Source organism: Lissotriton vulgaris, chromosome 11, assembly GCF_964263255.1.
Source record: "Lissotriton vulgaris chromosome 11, aLisVul1.2, whole genome shotgun sequence".
Lineage (NCBI taxonomy): Eukaryota > Metazoa > Chordata > Amphibia > Caudata > Salamandridae > Lissotriton > Lissotriton vulgaris.
The window spans coordinates 856353752-856370182 of NC_141699.1; the positions used below are offsets into that span (position 1 = coordinate 856353752).

At 46.3% G+C, this 16431-nt stretch overlaps 1 protein-coding gene across 3 annotated transcripts in view; it reads left to right on the plus strand.

The window, feature by feature from the left end:
- YEATS2 (YEATS domain containing 2) overlaps positions 1–16431 on the plus strand; it is a 1498478-nt gene that overhangs the window by 611071 nt on the left and 870976 nt on the right. For all 3 annotated transcript variants that reach the window (XM_086943990.1, XM_086943991.1, XM_086943992.1), the window contains exon 17: positions 16194–16303. In XM_086943990.1, coding sequence (XP_086800116.1) covers positions 16194–16303 — 110 coding nt within the window. The remainder of the gene's footprint in view (positions 1–16193; positions 16304–16431) is intronic.

Consider the following 16431-nt stretch of genomic DNA (forward strand, 5'->3'; position numbering starts at 1 on the left):
GCTACGGACTTGCGATCAAATTTGGTTTTGTATCACAAGTCTTGTTGCATGCGCTTGTTGCCAACAAGGATTCATTTTACGTATGATTTACTTTTAATGTTTTTTCCTTTCCTTATGTTATGTTTTGGTACTGCACTAATAGGTGTTCACGGCTTGGGATCAAGTTCAGACTGTCGGATCATAACACTGAAGGTCATGTGGGAGCATATTTTGTAGATACTTGCAGTTTGGCAGTAAATGTTGGCCAGTAAAATTAATTGAGTTGTACGGCCACTAGGACTCGATGTTATGTTATGTTATGTTATACATTTATTTTTATAGCACACGGCTACTCCAAAGGAGTGTCCCGGCGCTTTATCGAGGCAGCTCAGAATAAAGAACATAACACCATACAGCGAACAACTGAAAAAAGAACAACAGAAGTACTAAAGGTTAAAAAGCCAAGTCTTCAGGCTCTTCCTAAAGTGAAGCAGATTAGTAGAGGACCGTAGGGCCAAAGGGAGGGTGTTCCACAACTGAGGGGCCCTCAGACTAAAGGAGCGCCCTCCAGTGCGTGCCTTCCTAATTCGAGGAACCACAGCCAAGAACAGAGATTCGGATCGCAAAGATCTGGCAGGGCGGTAGAAGGCGAGCCTGGGTTGGAGGTATTTCGCGCCCACGCCGAAAAGCGCTTTATGCGCCAGCGTCAGAACTTTAAACATGATCCGCTTCCGGATGGGCAACCAATGTAGCGACTGCAACAAACTAGAAGCTCCAACTCGCCTATGGAGGCCAAAAATAGCACGAGCTGCAGCGTTCTGCACAACCTGCAGCCGCTTAACAAGATAGTCCGGGAGACCACTGTACAGGACATTAGCGTAGTCCAATCTGGAACCAACCAAGGCCTGCACAGTGATCTTTCTGTGCTCTTCCAAGAGCAGAGGCAAAAACTTCCGGAGCATCTTGAGTAGCCCAAAGCAAGTGCCCGTTAGACCACGAACATGTGGCACCAGTGTCAGGCTGTTATCCATCTTTACACCCAGATTCTTTGCCACCAGCGATGCCAGGGCAGGGGGACACATATCCGTCGGTCACCAGGCCCGCCAATCAGGGTCGAGGGAGCAGCCAAAAAACAACACCTCCGATTTATCTGAATTGGCCTTAAGGCCATTCGACTGGAACCAGCTAAAGACCGACTCCAGGCAGCCCCGGATGTTCTCCCCATCAAAAGCATGATCCTTCCCACACGTGAAAAGCAACTGCGTGTCATCGGCGTAGGAAACGATCTGGGCCCCAAAAGACTCCACCAGTGCCGCAAGAGGTGTCATAAAGATGTTAAAGAGAGTCGGGCTCAACACAGATCCCTGCGGAACACCGACTCCCAATGGCGGCATCTCGGCGGAGATCGGAGAGGCCCAGACCGTTTGTCGGCGGCCCTCCAGGAAAGATGAAAACCAATCCAACACCGTCCCCCTCAGACCGATGTCATAAAGTCTGGCGAGAAGCATCTCGTGGGGGACGGTGTCAAAGGCCGCCGAGAGATCGAGCATGACAAGCATAGCGCGACCTCCAGAGTCCAGCATCTCCCTAATGATCTCAGACACCTCCAACAGTGCCGTCTCCATACTTAAATTAGGACGGAAACCGGACTGTGAAGGGTGTAGCAGATCACTGGACTCAAGAAAGCTGGAAAGAACGCTGTGTACATGCTTCTCCGTGATCTTGGCCAGCGCCGGAAGGAGGGAGATCGGCCTGTAATTGGCCAAAACCTCCGGGTCCAGCCCAAGCTTCTTGAGGAGGGGGATCACCATCGCCCTTTTCCAGGGCGATGGAACCTGCCCCTCCCTCAGAGACAAATTCACAAGTGGGTTAACCACAGGGTTGACCACAGTCGCCATCTTAGCCAAAAATTTAGCCGGGCAGGGATCTAATGGCGAACCCGACTTAAGATTGGCCAGAAGCGCCAAGGAAGCATCGGTGGAAATAGGTGGAAACTCTGCGAGGACCACAGCCTGTGAAGGCCGCCACACCGGTCCCACCACCACGCTCGCATGCACCACGGCTGAGCCCACTGCGAAGGAGTCCTGAATGGACTTAATCTTATCCGTGAAAAATCTGGCCAGGTCACAGACCCACAACTCAGATGGAACCCCTTGGGGCAAGTTGGATCTGGGGGCCATAAACTCCCTAACTACCGCAAAGACCTCCTTGCATGAGTTTGAGGCAGCCTCAATCCTCCTGGCCAAGAAAACCTTTTTTTCACGGAGAATATCAGTGGTAGGCTTTAACCATTGACCTATAAGCCGCTCTGGCCTCCAGATCATAATGGAGGCGCCACGCCCTTTCTGCCACCTTGCATTGGCGACGAATGGCCAGCAGGGCCTCAGTGAACCAGGGGGCCGAGACCCTCTTGATCATATTTCTCGGGGCCATAACTGGGGCAAGATCATCCAACCTCTCCATCAGCCACCCCTGTAGGGACTCAACGTCCTGCTCCAAGTTGCCTGATCTAGGGAACGGATGGTCCTCGACCGCCTGATTTAACATCTCAGGTGTAACTCTATGCAGAGCCCTCCGCGCCGTGCCATGCTGTCTCGGTACACTACAAGGGGGTTTCTTGTTGGCTAATATCGAGAATCTGGCCAGCCTATGGTCAGTCCAAAGCACCGGAAGGTGACACATTTTTATATATATTATGTAAATGTCCAGATAATACAGCTTTGTGGTAAAGTTTTAGACAACTGGCATAATTGTTGAATATCTGTATTAGAGTCAAATCAATTTGGTGTAATTTTAGTTTCTTTTCAGTGCATTATGTAACCTTCGAGTGGACATTTAATTCAAACAAAATTCTTTGTACCATGGAGGTATTATTGTTCATCTTTCTTTTGGTGTTAATTCATCTTGGTGTAACAGAATGAGTTCTGATAGTCCTTCTTTGGATTTTATCAGGACAGTTTTTTCTCAGATCTCTCTTTATTGCTGTAAAAAATACAGATTAAATGACTTTTGCTTTGCACTCTGGAATTTTGGTCAACTAGTTATTTTTCCTTTGGGGATGGAGAATGTCTAACTGAAAGATGGTTCTTTAAGGGTTTTTTCCCCTTTCAATTCAAGGGCCAATTTATGTGGGCCTGTAGGCCAGGCCTGACTGAGATCCTACAGCAGCCCTGGCAAACTTGGTCAGACCAGCCCCCTCCCTGCATGGTCCGTCTCAGGCTGCTCCGTTCAGCTACACTGAGGCTTGTATTTTCATGGCACAGCACTGCTGGCGTACAGTCAGAGCGGCCCCGGAAAGTGTAAATCGACTCCCTTAAGTGAAAATTGTCCCCCTGACCTCCAGCCTACCGGGGAAATGCCCAATGCCCGGTATGGCCAATCCGGCACTGCCTTTAGGGTTGCTTTTTATTTATATGTTTTGTGACAGCGATCATGGATTCTATTAAGAGCCAAACTCTTGTTCTGCTATTCCTACTTACATTTGGTTGGTTGTTGGTTATGACTGGCTGGTTCTCTTTGAGAACTGTTGAAGGATTAGTTTGCAGACCCTCCTCCAGGGAGGTATACCTATGGTATTTAATTGAAAAGTTAAGGAATCTGCAGCTAGATGGTTCTGTTAGATGTAAAAGTTACTTACCTTCGGTAATGTAATATCTCTTAGAAATATAGTCTTGCCAGCATTGTCGGATCCTGCCTGTGGGTGCTAAGTGTCTTCAACGCTCCTCGCCTACCTGTTTGGGCGTTTGTTGGTTTCCTCCCCGCCGCCGCTCGAGTCCCCCTCGCGGCCGCCGGTTGAAGGGAACTACATTTCCCAGCCTGCTCCCTGACCCGGAACACCTTCCCTGGGGTCATCGCGCCCGGAGGCGCTTGAAAATCCCGCCGTCCTCGGTGGAGCGGGTGTCTTGCCAGCATTGTCGGATCCTGCCTGTGGGTGCTAAGTGTCTTCAACGCTCCTCGCCTACCTGTTTGGGCGTTTGTTGGTTTCCTCCCCGCCGCCGCTCGAGTCCCCCTCGCGGCCGCCGGTTGAAGGGAACTACATTTCCCAGCCTGCTCCCTGACCCGGAACACCTTCCCTGGGGTCATCGCGCCCGGAGGCGCTTGAAAATCCCGCCGTCCTCGGTGGAGCGGGTGTCTTGCCAGCATTGTCGGATCCTGCCTGTGGGTGCTAAGTGTCTTCAACGCTCCTCGCCTACCTGTTTGGGCGTTTGTTGGTTTCCTCCCCGCCGCCGCTCGAGTCCCCCTCGCGGCCGCCGGTTGAAGGGAACTACATTTCCCAGCCTGCTCCCTGACCCGGAACACCTTCCCTGGGGTCATCGCGCCCGGAGGCGCTTGAAAATCCCGCCGTCCTCGGTGGAGCGGGTGTCTTGCCAGCATTGTCGGATCCTGCCTGTGGGTGCTAAGTGTCTTCAACGCTCCTCGCCTACCTGTTTGGGCGTTTGTTGGTTTCCTCCCCGCCGCCGCTCGAGTCCCCCTCGCGGCCGCCGGTTGAAGGGAACTACATTTCCCAGCCTGCTCCCTGACCCGGAACACCTTCCCTGGGGTCATCGCGCCCGGAGGCGCTTGAAAATCCCGCCGTCCTCGGTGGAGCGGGTGTCTTGCCAGCATTGTCGGATCCTGCCTGTGGGTGCTAAGTGTCTTCAACGCTCCTCGCCTACCTGTTTGGGCGTTTGTTGGTTTCCTCCCCGCCGCCGCTCGAGTCCCCCTCGCGGCCGCCGGTTGAAGGGAACTACATTTCCCAGCCTGCTCCCTGACCCGGAACACCTTCCCTGGGGTCATCGCGCCCGGAGGCGCTTGAAAATCCCGCCGTCCTCGGTGGAGCGGGTGTCTTGCCAGCATTGTCGAATCCTGCCTGTGGGTGCTAAGTGTCTTCAACGCTCCTCGCCTACCTGTTTGGGCGTTTGTTGGTTTCCTCCCCGCCGCCGCTCGAGTCCCCCTCGCGGCCGCCGGTTGAAGGGAACTACATTTCCCAGCCTGCTCCCTGACCCGGAACACCTTCCCTGGGGTCATCGCGCCCGGAGGCGCTTGAAAATCCCGCCGTCCTCGGTGGAGCGGGTGTCTTGCCAGCATTGTCGGATCCTGCCTGTGGGTGCTAAGTGTCTTCAACGCTCCTCGCCTACCTGTTTGGGCGTTTGTTGGTTTCCTCCCCGCCGCCGCTCGAGTCCCCCTCGCGGCCGCCGGTTGAAGGGAACTACATTTCCCAGCCTGCTCCCTGACCCGGAACACCTTCCCTGGGGTCATCGCGCCCGGAGGCGCTTGAAAATCCCGCCGTCCTCGGTGGAGCGGGTGTCTTGCCAGCATTGTCGGATCCTGCCTGTGGGTGCTAAGTGTCTTCAACGCTCCTCGCCTACCTGTTTGGGCGTTTGTTGGTTTCCTCCCCGCCGCCGCTCGAGTCCCCCTCGCGGCCGCCGGTTGAAGGGAACTACATTTCCCAGCCTGCTCCCTGACCCGGAACACCTTCCCTGGGGTCATCGCGCCCGGAGGCGCTTGAAAATCCCGCCGTCCTCGGTGGAGCGGGTGTCTTGCCAGCATTGTCGGATCCTGCCTGTGGGTGCTAAGTGTCTTCAACGCTCCTCGCCTACCTGTTTGGGCGTTTGTTGGTTTCCTCCCCGCCGCCGCTCGAGTCCCCCTCGCGGCCGCCGGTTGAAGGGAACTACATTTCCCAGCCTGCTCCCTGACCCGGAACACCTTCCCTGGGGTCATCGCGCCCGGAGGCGCTTGAAAATCCCGCCGTCCTCGGTGGAGCGGGTGTCTTGCCAGCATTGTCGGATCCTGCCTGTGGGTGCTAAGTGTCTTCAACGCTCCTCGCCTACCTGTTTGGGCGTTTGTTGGTTTCCTCCCCGCCGCCGCTCGAGTCCCCCTCGCGGCCGCCGGTTGAAGGGAACTACATTTCCCAGCCTGCTCCCTGACCCGGAACACCTTCCCTGGGGTCATCGCGCCCGGAGGCGCTTGAAAATCCCGCCGTCCTCCGCGTCGCGGGACGCGAGCGGGACGCCCGGACGAAGCCCGGACAAAGGGCGGACAGTCTAAGATAGTCCAAGACTGGCCACGACTGGACTGGACCGGGACACTAACATCTGTTGTACCGTGAGTTACTTGCCATAGTGCCTTATTTGTTCTTGACTGTGTACACGTTCGGGGCTGATTTGTTATCCAACTGTGCCTCTTTGATCTACAATGTCAAAACAGAAAACACCTGCTACGCCTGTCAATACCATGGAGAACTACCTAGTGCATAGAGTGACTAAAATAATCAATGATCGGCGGTCCTCCCTAGGGCTTAACGACTCCCCACCTTGTGCCCAAACAGAGGTATCCTGCCTAATTGATCTGGACATAGAAACCATGAATCTAAGTGACACTGATAATGTGGAAAATGTTGTTTGTTCTGCACCGAACACCTCTATAAATGTCCCACAACTTGTCACGAACATAGATTCACTAGTGGGTGTTGAACCCAATCTGCACTGTAATGATTTAGTGTCAGTTGATGGCAGTATTACCCCGCCAACGCCAGTCCCTGCGCCTAGAGCAGCTAAGAAACCCACCAAAGTTACCTCCAAAAGACCGGGACTACGGTCAAACAGTAAAAAACCTTTAACCGTAATCAGTACTGAACACAAAAATGTAATTGATGACATAGTGGAGGAAGGGAGTAGCACTATAGATTGGGATGATCTGTTGTCCAATAAATTTATGGGTATGTTAGAATCTAGGTTGGTACGAATAGTAAAACCACTTATATCCAAAATAGATCACTTGTCCGATAAAGTACACAAATTAGAAGCCCTATTAAAAGCAGCAAATGACAATTTGGGGGACATTCCTAATTTAATCATAAATAAAATAGATGAGCTTCAGGAAAATATGATTGAGAATGCAAAAACTACATTGGCATCAGTCCAGTCTGGTGCTCCTAGTGTCACATGTGTCCCTGTCAACCCAGTTGATGTGGTTCCCCCCCCAATAGCAGAGAATGGTTCTATATCTGATTCCCACCTTGACTCAAATCCTGTCGAGTTGATAGTGGAAGCGTCACCCTTAGTGTTAGTACTTGCTAATGTCCCAATATTGAGAAAAGACCAGATTGAGACCCCAGATTCACTTCTAAACAAATCACTGCAGTGGCTAGGCAATAATATCCAAGCAACTCCTTGGGGTAGAGAAAAATTGACCGAGGATTTGTTATCAGCTCGAAGAGTAAAGTGGATAGGGTCTAAACCCAAGAAATTTGCCGGGGACTGTGTAATTTTAAATCTGAAGGGTCCGGATGTATTGCCAGACATCCTACAAAACATTCTTCCACCCCAAAGAAGAACGGCAGAAATAGTCCCGCTAACGTTAGACTTCTTCTATAGTAGAAGAGGTCTATTAGCAAAACCAACTATCCTTAGAACGAAGTGGTCAGTGGTTGGCCCTAGAAGGGATAGGGGCGGTACTAACGGTGACTGGGGACTAAATTTGGAAAACTGCTTTTCGGCTCTATCGGATCTAAATGAATGCGACTGACTCGAAAGCTACAACCCAGCCCCTCATATTGGGCCGTTGAAACAAAATCATACAAGAGAAGGAAACATAACTAGCACTAATCTGGGTTACCCGATCACAGAGAAAATAAAACCATTGTATTTGATATGTAACAAACCCGCTCTAAAAGGGCCAAATATAGCAATGGAAGCTTATATACGTGCTACTGGGATTAGTGAGACCGAGATCAGCCCAAGGGTTGGACAAATATCTTTATTAGAAGCGCCAACCAATGCAAGAGCTCAGAAAGAAGATCACCTACCCGATCAATGCAAATCTAATATATTATCCCTAGTATCATGGAATATTGCAGGCATAGCAAGCAAGATTAACACACTGGAATGGGCTGAATATATTAATCAGCAAGATATTATCATGCTGCAAGAAACATGGTCACTTACTCCAACATTTAAAGTGGGATATCTAAATTATTACATCCCGGCAATTAGAAATCGCCTCGGACGCCCCTCAGGAGGCTTGTTAATTTGGGTACGACAATCTCTAAATGCCGTGATAACACAATTATCAATACCATCGAACGACATTATGGCCCTTACTGTCAGATGGGATAACGGCCAAGAGCTTAGTATATTTAACGTCTACGCTAGGGGAGTGTCTAGGGGAAAAACTTCCAACACTCTAGTAGTTTTAGAGCAGAACATAGACCTACTACCACCACAAAACCAACTAATAATAGGTGGTGACTTTAATGTAACTTATGAGCCCCTGGGCGAAGAGGACCGGATTCTGTCCGAGGAGGAGGATGCCAAATGGGGTATTCCCCAGTTGGATCTGCCTGCTATCAAAAAATGGAGTAATGTAGCAATCCAGTTAAAAAGCCTATGCCTAGCCAGAGGTTTGAGAGCGGCAAATGGGCGCACGCACTCTGACTTACTAGGTAAAAGTACATTTGACAATGGGCGCTCATCCAGTAGGATTGACTACATATTAATAGATGTAAAACTTTGGAGCAAAATGCAAGATATGGTCGTAGAATCTAGAATAGAAAGCGACCATAATCCCCTGAAACTAACCTTTCTCTTCCATGGTAAGCCCTCATCGCACCCTAATGACAACGGAATGGTGACGCAGGATGTAGTATGTTCTAACAACCAGCGCCACCTCAAATGGGGAATGATGATAAAAGATAACATAAAATTAGAGGCACTAAAAGTGTTAGTGGTAAACAAAGTAAACATCATTAAGTCTAAACAAGGGGACTCAAGTTTTAAGGATTACATGATGGAGGCCCACGAAAATCTTTTTTCTGAATTAAAAAGCTTTTTTCTCAAAAAAGTAGACTCTAGTAAAGTAGCTAAAATTCAACAGAGACAAGGCTGGTACGATAACAGTTGCAGACTGGCACGACTTAATTTGAGCTTAGAACTAAAAGCCGGTAATGCAATAGAAATTAGAAGAGCAAGAGATGCATATAGACAAGCCCAAAAAAAGGCAAAGAAACGCTGGGATGAAGAAGGGTGGCAGGAATTGAAGGAAGCTTGTGCTGCCAAGGACTCTAAGCGCTTTTGGGCAATTGTAAAATGGGAGAGGGGAGGAATAGCTGCCCAGCCACAAAATAACGTCCCTATTAACAAATGGACTGAGTTTTTTAGACCGCAGTATGCCCGCAATTTGGCCCATGCTTCTGCCCAACCTCCGCCTTCTGTTTTTTTCAGAAACCAAATATTTGACGAGAATGATGTAATTAAAGCATTGGACGGCATAGCAGGAGGGAAAGCACCGGGCATGGATGGCATCCCGGCCGACGTGTTTTTGTCGGACCGGAATGCGTGGTGCTCATATTTTGAAATGCTGGCCAATGCTGTGGCAATGGGTGGGGAAGTCCCCCACTCATGGAAGGGAGCAGAAATAATCCCCATCTTCAAAAAAGGAGACAAAACGCTAGCCCAAAACTACAGACCAATAAGTCTCATAGACACTGCGCAAAAAGTAATGGGTCGCCTAGTTCAGAACAAGCTACAACAATGGATTGACGATAAAAATATACTATCCCCCTATCAGGCAGGGTTTCGCCCACTGACCAGCAGTGTTGACCAAGTTCTCTATTTTTTAACAATTTACTGGAGAAACGTCACACTGAAAAAGGGTTCGTTGTATGCTGTCTTTGTAGACCTAAAAGCGGCCTTTGACTTAGTCCCCAGAGAAAAATTGTGGCAGACCCTGGCAGATGTAGGTCTAAGCCAGGAATTCATTACCCTCCTTGTCCGCCTTCATGACAATAATTTTGCTAAAATTAGATGGGGCAAGCAAGGTGAAACCACAGATTCCTTCCCAGTAGAACGAGGAGTCAGACAAGGCTGTGTGTTAGCCCCAACACTATTTTCAATTTATATTAATGGAATTGTTGACCACCTAATGAAATCGCCAAGTGATGCCCCAATTATAGCAGGTCGCCACGTCCCAGTTCTAATGTTCGCGGACGACACGCTCCTACTCTCACGCACTCCGAGCGGTCTCCAGAAAGTGGTTGATGCCTTTGGGGAATTTTGTGATAGTAAAGGACTTGAATTGAATACTAACAAAACTAAATTCATGTGCCTAAACTATCAATCCTCATTTAAAGGAGTAATTAAGTATAAAGGCATTCCCCTAGAAAAAGTAGACTCCTTTACTTATCTAGGCATCACCATGCAAGGAAACATGAAGTGGCAATCGCATATTGATAATACTCTATTAAAGTTTAACCAGCTTGCTGGTGCAGTAGCACTGAAACACCGTAAATCACTAACAAAGCTGGTTAATTCTGCACTAGAGATATACAATATGAAAGTGTTAGGTGCCTGCTTGTATGGGTCTGAACTGTGGGGGTTTTCTAATCTAAAAGAATTGAGCTGTGCTGAAAACAGGTTTTTGCGAGGGCTAGTCATGGTCCCACAAAGTACACCCATGCTCACTCTGAAATTGGACCTTGGCAAGAAAAATATAGAGGACATAGCCAGGCTACGGCCACTCCTATATTGGAGGCGCTTGATGGTGACCCCAGAGCTGTGTCATTATGCTGAAGCTCTGAAGGATGTCATAGAGTGTGACCGATTCCACTGTATCAAATGGTTAAAAGAACTCAAGGGGCTTCTTGCATTACTAAAATTGGACCATCTATGGGGTAATTGCGATGTGGCTAGCTTTCCATCAAAAACAAAATTAAAAGAACTGTATTGGGAAATGGTGTATACAGCAATGTTCTGTAAAGGTTCCAATTCAGCATTGACAACCCGTTTCTGGGATATCAAAATGTATCCGTCATGTGAAATATATTGGGACATCATAGAACGTCCATTTGATAGGAAATTGTATTTCCAATTCCGTATTGGGACCTTGCCAGTAAATGCTTTTAAAAAACATTGGTCTCCAATGTGGGATGAACACTGTTATTTTTGCAAGGACCAAATTGAACACATTTCCCACTTGTTGTTTTGCTGTCCACAATATGCTACCCCTAGACGCAAATGGCTGAAGCCAGTTTGTCAAAATATTGGCACACGTAGTCAATCAACAGCCTTGAGAATACTTGAAACGGACTGCTCCACACTCTTTGTAGTCGCTGTAGCTAAATTTCTTGCCTGGGCATGGTCAATACGCACACGCACTTTAAAGACAAATTCCAATATATTATGATCTAGTGTTGTTTAAAAACTATTCTATTGCATTGTATGAATTGTTCTTTTTTTAAAAAATTACTTGAATTTTTAACCACACATTATTTATTTGATAATATTCGGCTGTCAAACTGTTTAATATGTGTTTTAAAATTATTTTTAGACTTAGTATTTATTGTATAGGGATAGGAAAGATGCTTTTATGACAAATGTCGAATAAAGCTTTATAAATTGAAATAGTCTAGCTGTAGATTTATTAACTCCCTGCCCATCCTCCCCACTCTGCAATTTCAGCAATTTTATGTGAGCATTAAATCATAGTGGTTACCCTTGGCAAGAGCATAGACCTTTCCGTAGTAGAAACCCCTTGATGAACACTTGCCCAACAGTACTAGAGTTTGGGACTCCACCCCCCCTTTCGAAGTCCCCGTAAAGACCGTCTATAAGTGGCTTGATTCCTGATAACTGCAGTAAGAAATCGTGATGCATTCTCATGGCTAATCAAAGAATGCCAGTTTCTCCTATTGATCTTGTTCTGGAGGTACTTGATCGTTACTGTGATCTGTAAGCATCTGAGTGATAAGATTGGTCAATGGAGGCTTGTTTTTGGTGATATTGGCTGTAGACCTATTACATTCTGCTCCAGCTGAAATTGTTCTGGAGGCTGTTAAGCTCAGACATGAGAAGTACTTATGATTCACCTTTGTTTGATAGTTCTAGGGGTCCCCAACAGAAGAACTCTGTTGTAACATAATAATGACATGATGTGTTTATATATCATTATTAATGCACAGTGCATTAGTTTGAATGTGTATGTATACTCTTCTTCAAATCAAATGTGCTACTTGTTTAATTGACTCAGAAGAACTTGTGTCAATGTATTCATTGCATTATGTGGTAGATGTTGAGCTCATTCCGTTATTGTACATGTAAATCCCCATGTAGGAATCCTTGCCCTCCGCTGACGTTTATACGTATTTCAAACTAAAGATATTATTTCTAGCTGCCCTAACTGGTCCCACACTGCTCCCACAGTCTGAGATGAGAGACAGGACACCTGAGTGCCCTTCAGGACGTTGGGGAGTTAGTCACCTTTGGACTTCTTCACATCTCCTACAGCATTAGATGTCTGCTGCTTCAACTTCTGGAGACTATATAGTGCTAAAAGTTTAAGCTCCTGCAATGTTTGTTCGCTCTGGTGAGTGATCAGGTATGTTCTGGGATGCTTTTAGTCTTTCCTGGACCCCAAGAAGAGAGCAAGAAAATGAGACCCATGGTAGTCACTGCGGTGTACTGGTGGTCCAGCGAACCCATCTGCTCAGGCGGCTGCTTGGAAACCAGCATGCTAGAGAAGATAATTCTCTCTCCCTGATTGGCATGTCGTTGCCATCGAGTCATCAAACTCTGCTGTATCTGTAAGAAGCTCACTGAGGTGTTTTTTCTGAATTGAAAATGCAGATGAACTCTGTGCTTTATTGAGGTGTACTGGTGGTCCAGCCAACCCATCTGCTCAGGCGGCTGCTTGGAAACCAGCATGCTAGAGAAGATAATTCTCTCTCCCTGATTGGCATGTCGAAAGTTAGAAAGTTGTCAGTTTTTATGCCTTGCCAGCCAAGGTTAATCATTGTTGGAGGGAATGGCCTAGTGATTTCCCAGATGAGTCAAAGTTGATTAGCAGGAAGAAAACTCCACTCTGCTAGGTTTTGCTGAGGGAAATCAAATCTCTTCTAGATTCATAAGCTATCTGAGGCAGTGGTAAAACGTATTGAGGGGATACTGGAATGTTAAATTAGCAGGAGCCTTAGTGCTGAAAAAATTATTGAGGCGACTGGTATCAGAGTGTGCACGTTTGAGGACCAGGTAGTGGATACTGCAGATGTGTTGAATGATCTGACCTATTTTAAACAATGTGAAATTGCAGATATTTCGCAGAAATAATATAGATGTTTAACAATTTGCATTGGGGCATTACCTAAAGGGGGGGTCCCTTGTTGCCTGACTGAGGTATTGCCGGAGACTTTAACATCTTTGAGTGCGGGAACGTTGTTGGAATTGATGGATCAACAACCTGGTGAGGAGAAATGTCTGCCTTTTTTATTTTTTTACTTTATTTATTGTTGAGAGTGCAAGCAACAGAGTACCAAGACACATCATAATATTGCATTATTCAGGAAAACCTGAATTAATCCTATATATTATAATTACTTCTCGAGATTCAAGTAAATCATTTGAGATGGGCAATAATTAGCATAATCAACAATCTCCAATCTGACACCAAATAATCTTTCAGATTCCCCCAAAAACGATGACATATCAGGGTAGTGTCTCTGAGCTTCGCTATCTGAAATTTTAATTCACATGCCTCCATTACTTCTTTCCACCACTCCTCGTGCTTTAGAGAAGAGACAGAATTCCAATTTCTTGCAATGTTGAATCTGGCTATGGAAAGAATATAAAGAGCCCAGTCAGTAGCTCCTGTGCCCAGCAGGATCATTTTTGGAGGAAGTATTACTGCATGAGGTTGGGCTAAAGATATCTGCTGTTGTATCAAAGGCCAAAATGGCATCAGTTTAGGACATGTAGCAAACCTGAGGTCGTTAGCAACCACTTTAGGATCACAACGTGGGCTGCTGAATGACTTATACCACCATTATTTTAGACAATGTATAAGGACTTCTGTAAAAATCGAACATTGTGCGATAAATCTGGCCTCTTAGTCTAGTCGAGGTGACAGCTTTGCAGTATCGCGCAAGAACGTTGGGGAGTTCCTGAACTGAAACACCCTTGTTTAAGCTAGCGTCCATTTCTCAGCCCAAGTTCCCAAATCATTGAAAGTGTACTGGATAAAACAGTTATATTTTTCCGAAGTGCTAAATGAATGCTTACCAAATATAATTTGTGCGATGTCAGACTGGACCAAAGGGGTAATAATATAGCTACTCCCGCTCAGTAAGAAAGTCCGAATCTGCAGGTATTTAAAGACATTGCTATGGTGTGTAGCAAATTCTGCCTGTAGATCTATGAAAGATTAAAGCCCTGAGTCATCCATCAGGTCGCCTAGCCACTTGATTCCGAGCTGCTACCAAACACCGAAATAAGTAGAGGTAAGCACTCGGGTAAGTCGGGGTTATCCATCAGAAGTGTATAGGCATGAAAGAATGGGATTTTCAAGAACCTTCTCATATTAGTCTTAATCTTTTCTGGAGCTATCAAAGTCTTTAATCTAACTTTTTTGATTTTCTTTTACTGCTTTTAAATTTGGTACTACTACTACCAGAATTCTTCATGGCTGCAATGGCATTAAGCCAGTTATCTGGACAAAAGTCATACAGCATGCAAATACGGTCAGCCATACTAGCCCAATAATAAAGACGACATTCAGAAAGTTCCCACCCACCGTCAACTATTGGAATTTTTAGAATTTTTAAGGATCTCCCCTCTTTTTTTCTGCAATATCAATCTTGTAATACTAGAGTCTAGCATTTTAAAATATCTATAAGGAACATACAAAGGTAATGAATGAAAAAGAGACAACATTTTGGGGATAGTGTTCATTTTAAATAATTAATTCTTCCAATAAAAGAAATAGGTAAATGTATCCAGTTATCTAATAATGGTCTGAGAGACTGTAGTGGTGTTTTATAACCATATTCATAGTACAGATTTTCAAGTTGTGAAATGTCTGCTCTTAATAGCTTTTAGCGTATGTCAAAGGCTGCTGACATCTAGTGCTGCATCTGGAGGGGCTGTGATGATGGTGTTAAGGTCTGTGGACTGGACAAACTGCGTCCTCCAAAAGCAGTATAAGGAGAATGTGTGAAGCTGGGTCAGCCAGAATTTGTTGGTTCAGTAGCAAGGAAAACGGCTGCTCTAGATATTGAGCAGGCAATGTTGTCTTAAGGACTAAGGGCCTCAGTTGGCCTGAAGGCTTTGAACAATGAACCTGGATGATTGAAACTGTGGATGCGATGACGGGTTCCAGGTGTTCTGATGGGGACGAGGTGAATGCTAGATTTCACATAAGGGATAAGGCCAGACCAGAGTAATCTTCTGTGGGTACAGGGGTGTTAGTTTTGTTGTGATATATTGTTTAGTTTACAATGAGTTTTTTATTCTCTGCTTTCCTCCTCCCCCACTAACCACCTTCAGGGATTTCAGTATGGCAAACAATTCTGTGCTCTGTCCTTTTGAATACGATGTGTTCTGGTGTTTTCTTCTGTTCCATTATCTAACTCCTTGGAGAGATGATTAGCAAATACACTGTTCTGTGATAAACAAGAGTGTGTCATAGTTGCCTGGCTCCTTAATACATAGATTTAGGGCCAGATGTAGGAGCCCTAATACCGGTCGGAATCGGCCGATTCCGGCTGTTTCCGACCGGTATTAGGCTTTTCAGATGTAGGGGGCCTACTGAATTGATAATTTTACCGATTCGGTAAAATACCGAATTGGTATATTTAGCGAATCGGTAAATCCATATTTAGCTGACACTCCTAAGAGTGCCACAGGCCCTTTAGAGTCGGTATTTTACCACACAATCCTATTATGTGGTAAAATACTGAATTCAGGTGTGCATGCACATCTGTGCATGCACACCTGTGCCATGTGACACACAGACATGCCCTTAGGGCATGTATGTGTGCCACATGTCACACAAGCCTGTACTAGAGGGTGTCAAAGTGACACCCCCTGCACCCTTGCAGGATTCGGTATTTACCGATTCGGTAAATACCGAATCGGTATTTCCCATTGATTCCTATGGGCTTCAAGGCCCATAGGAATCAATGGGCAATACCGATTCGGTATTTACCGAATCGGTAAATACCGAATCTTACAGATTCGGTATTCCTGAATTCGGAATTACCTAAATCTGCCCAATTCCCATTTACAGACTCTTAAATACCGATTCGGTAAAATTCGGTATTTAAGAGTCTGTAAATGGGAATTACCTACATCTGGCCCTTAGACCTTACATTTAGTTTCTAATACATTTTCTTTACTTGCTATGCGAGAACACTGTTGTTTATCTATTCCAAAGTAATTTTGATGCATCTTCTACTCTCTGTGTTGCAGGTGTCCAGTGTAGTTCATCCGGGAGCACTGCTGGTGGAGCCCAAAGCACAAACAGTGGTTTGTCACAGCATCTCTCATACACATCTTACATCCTCAAGCAGACTCCACAGGTAAGCAGAAGACATTCAGTGCAATGTCCACCTGGTGCTCTTCATGAATGTGGCCTAAAACATGCTTTAGTCAAACATCTTTTCTTCAGCCAGACTTCATTTTATTCTGAACGTTACAACAGCCTCAC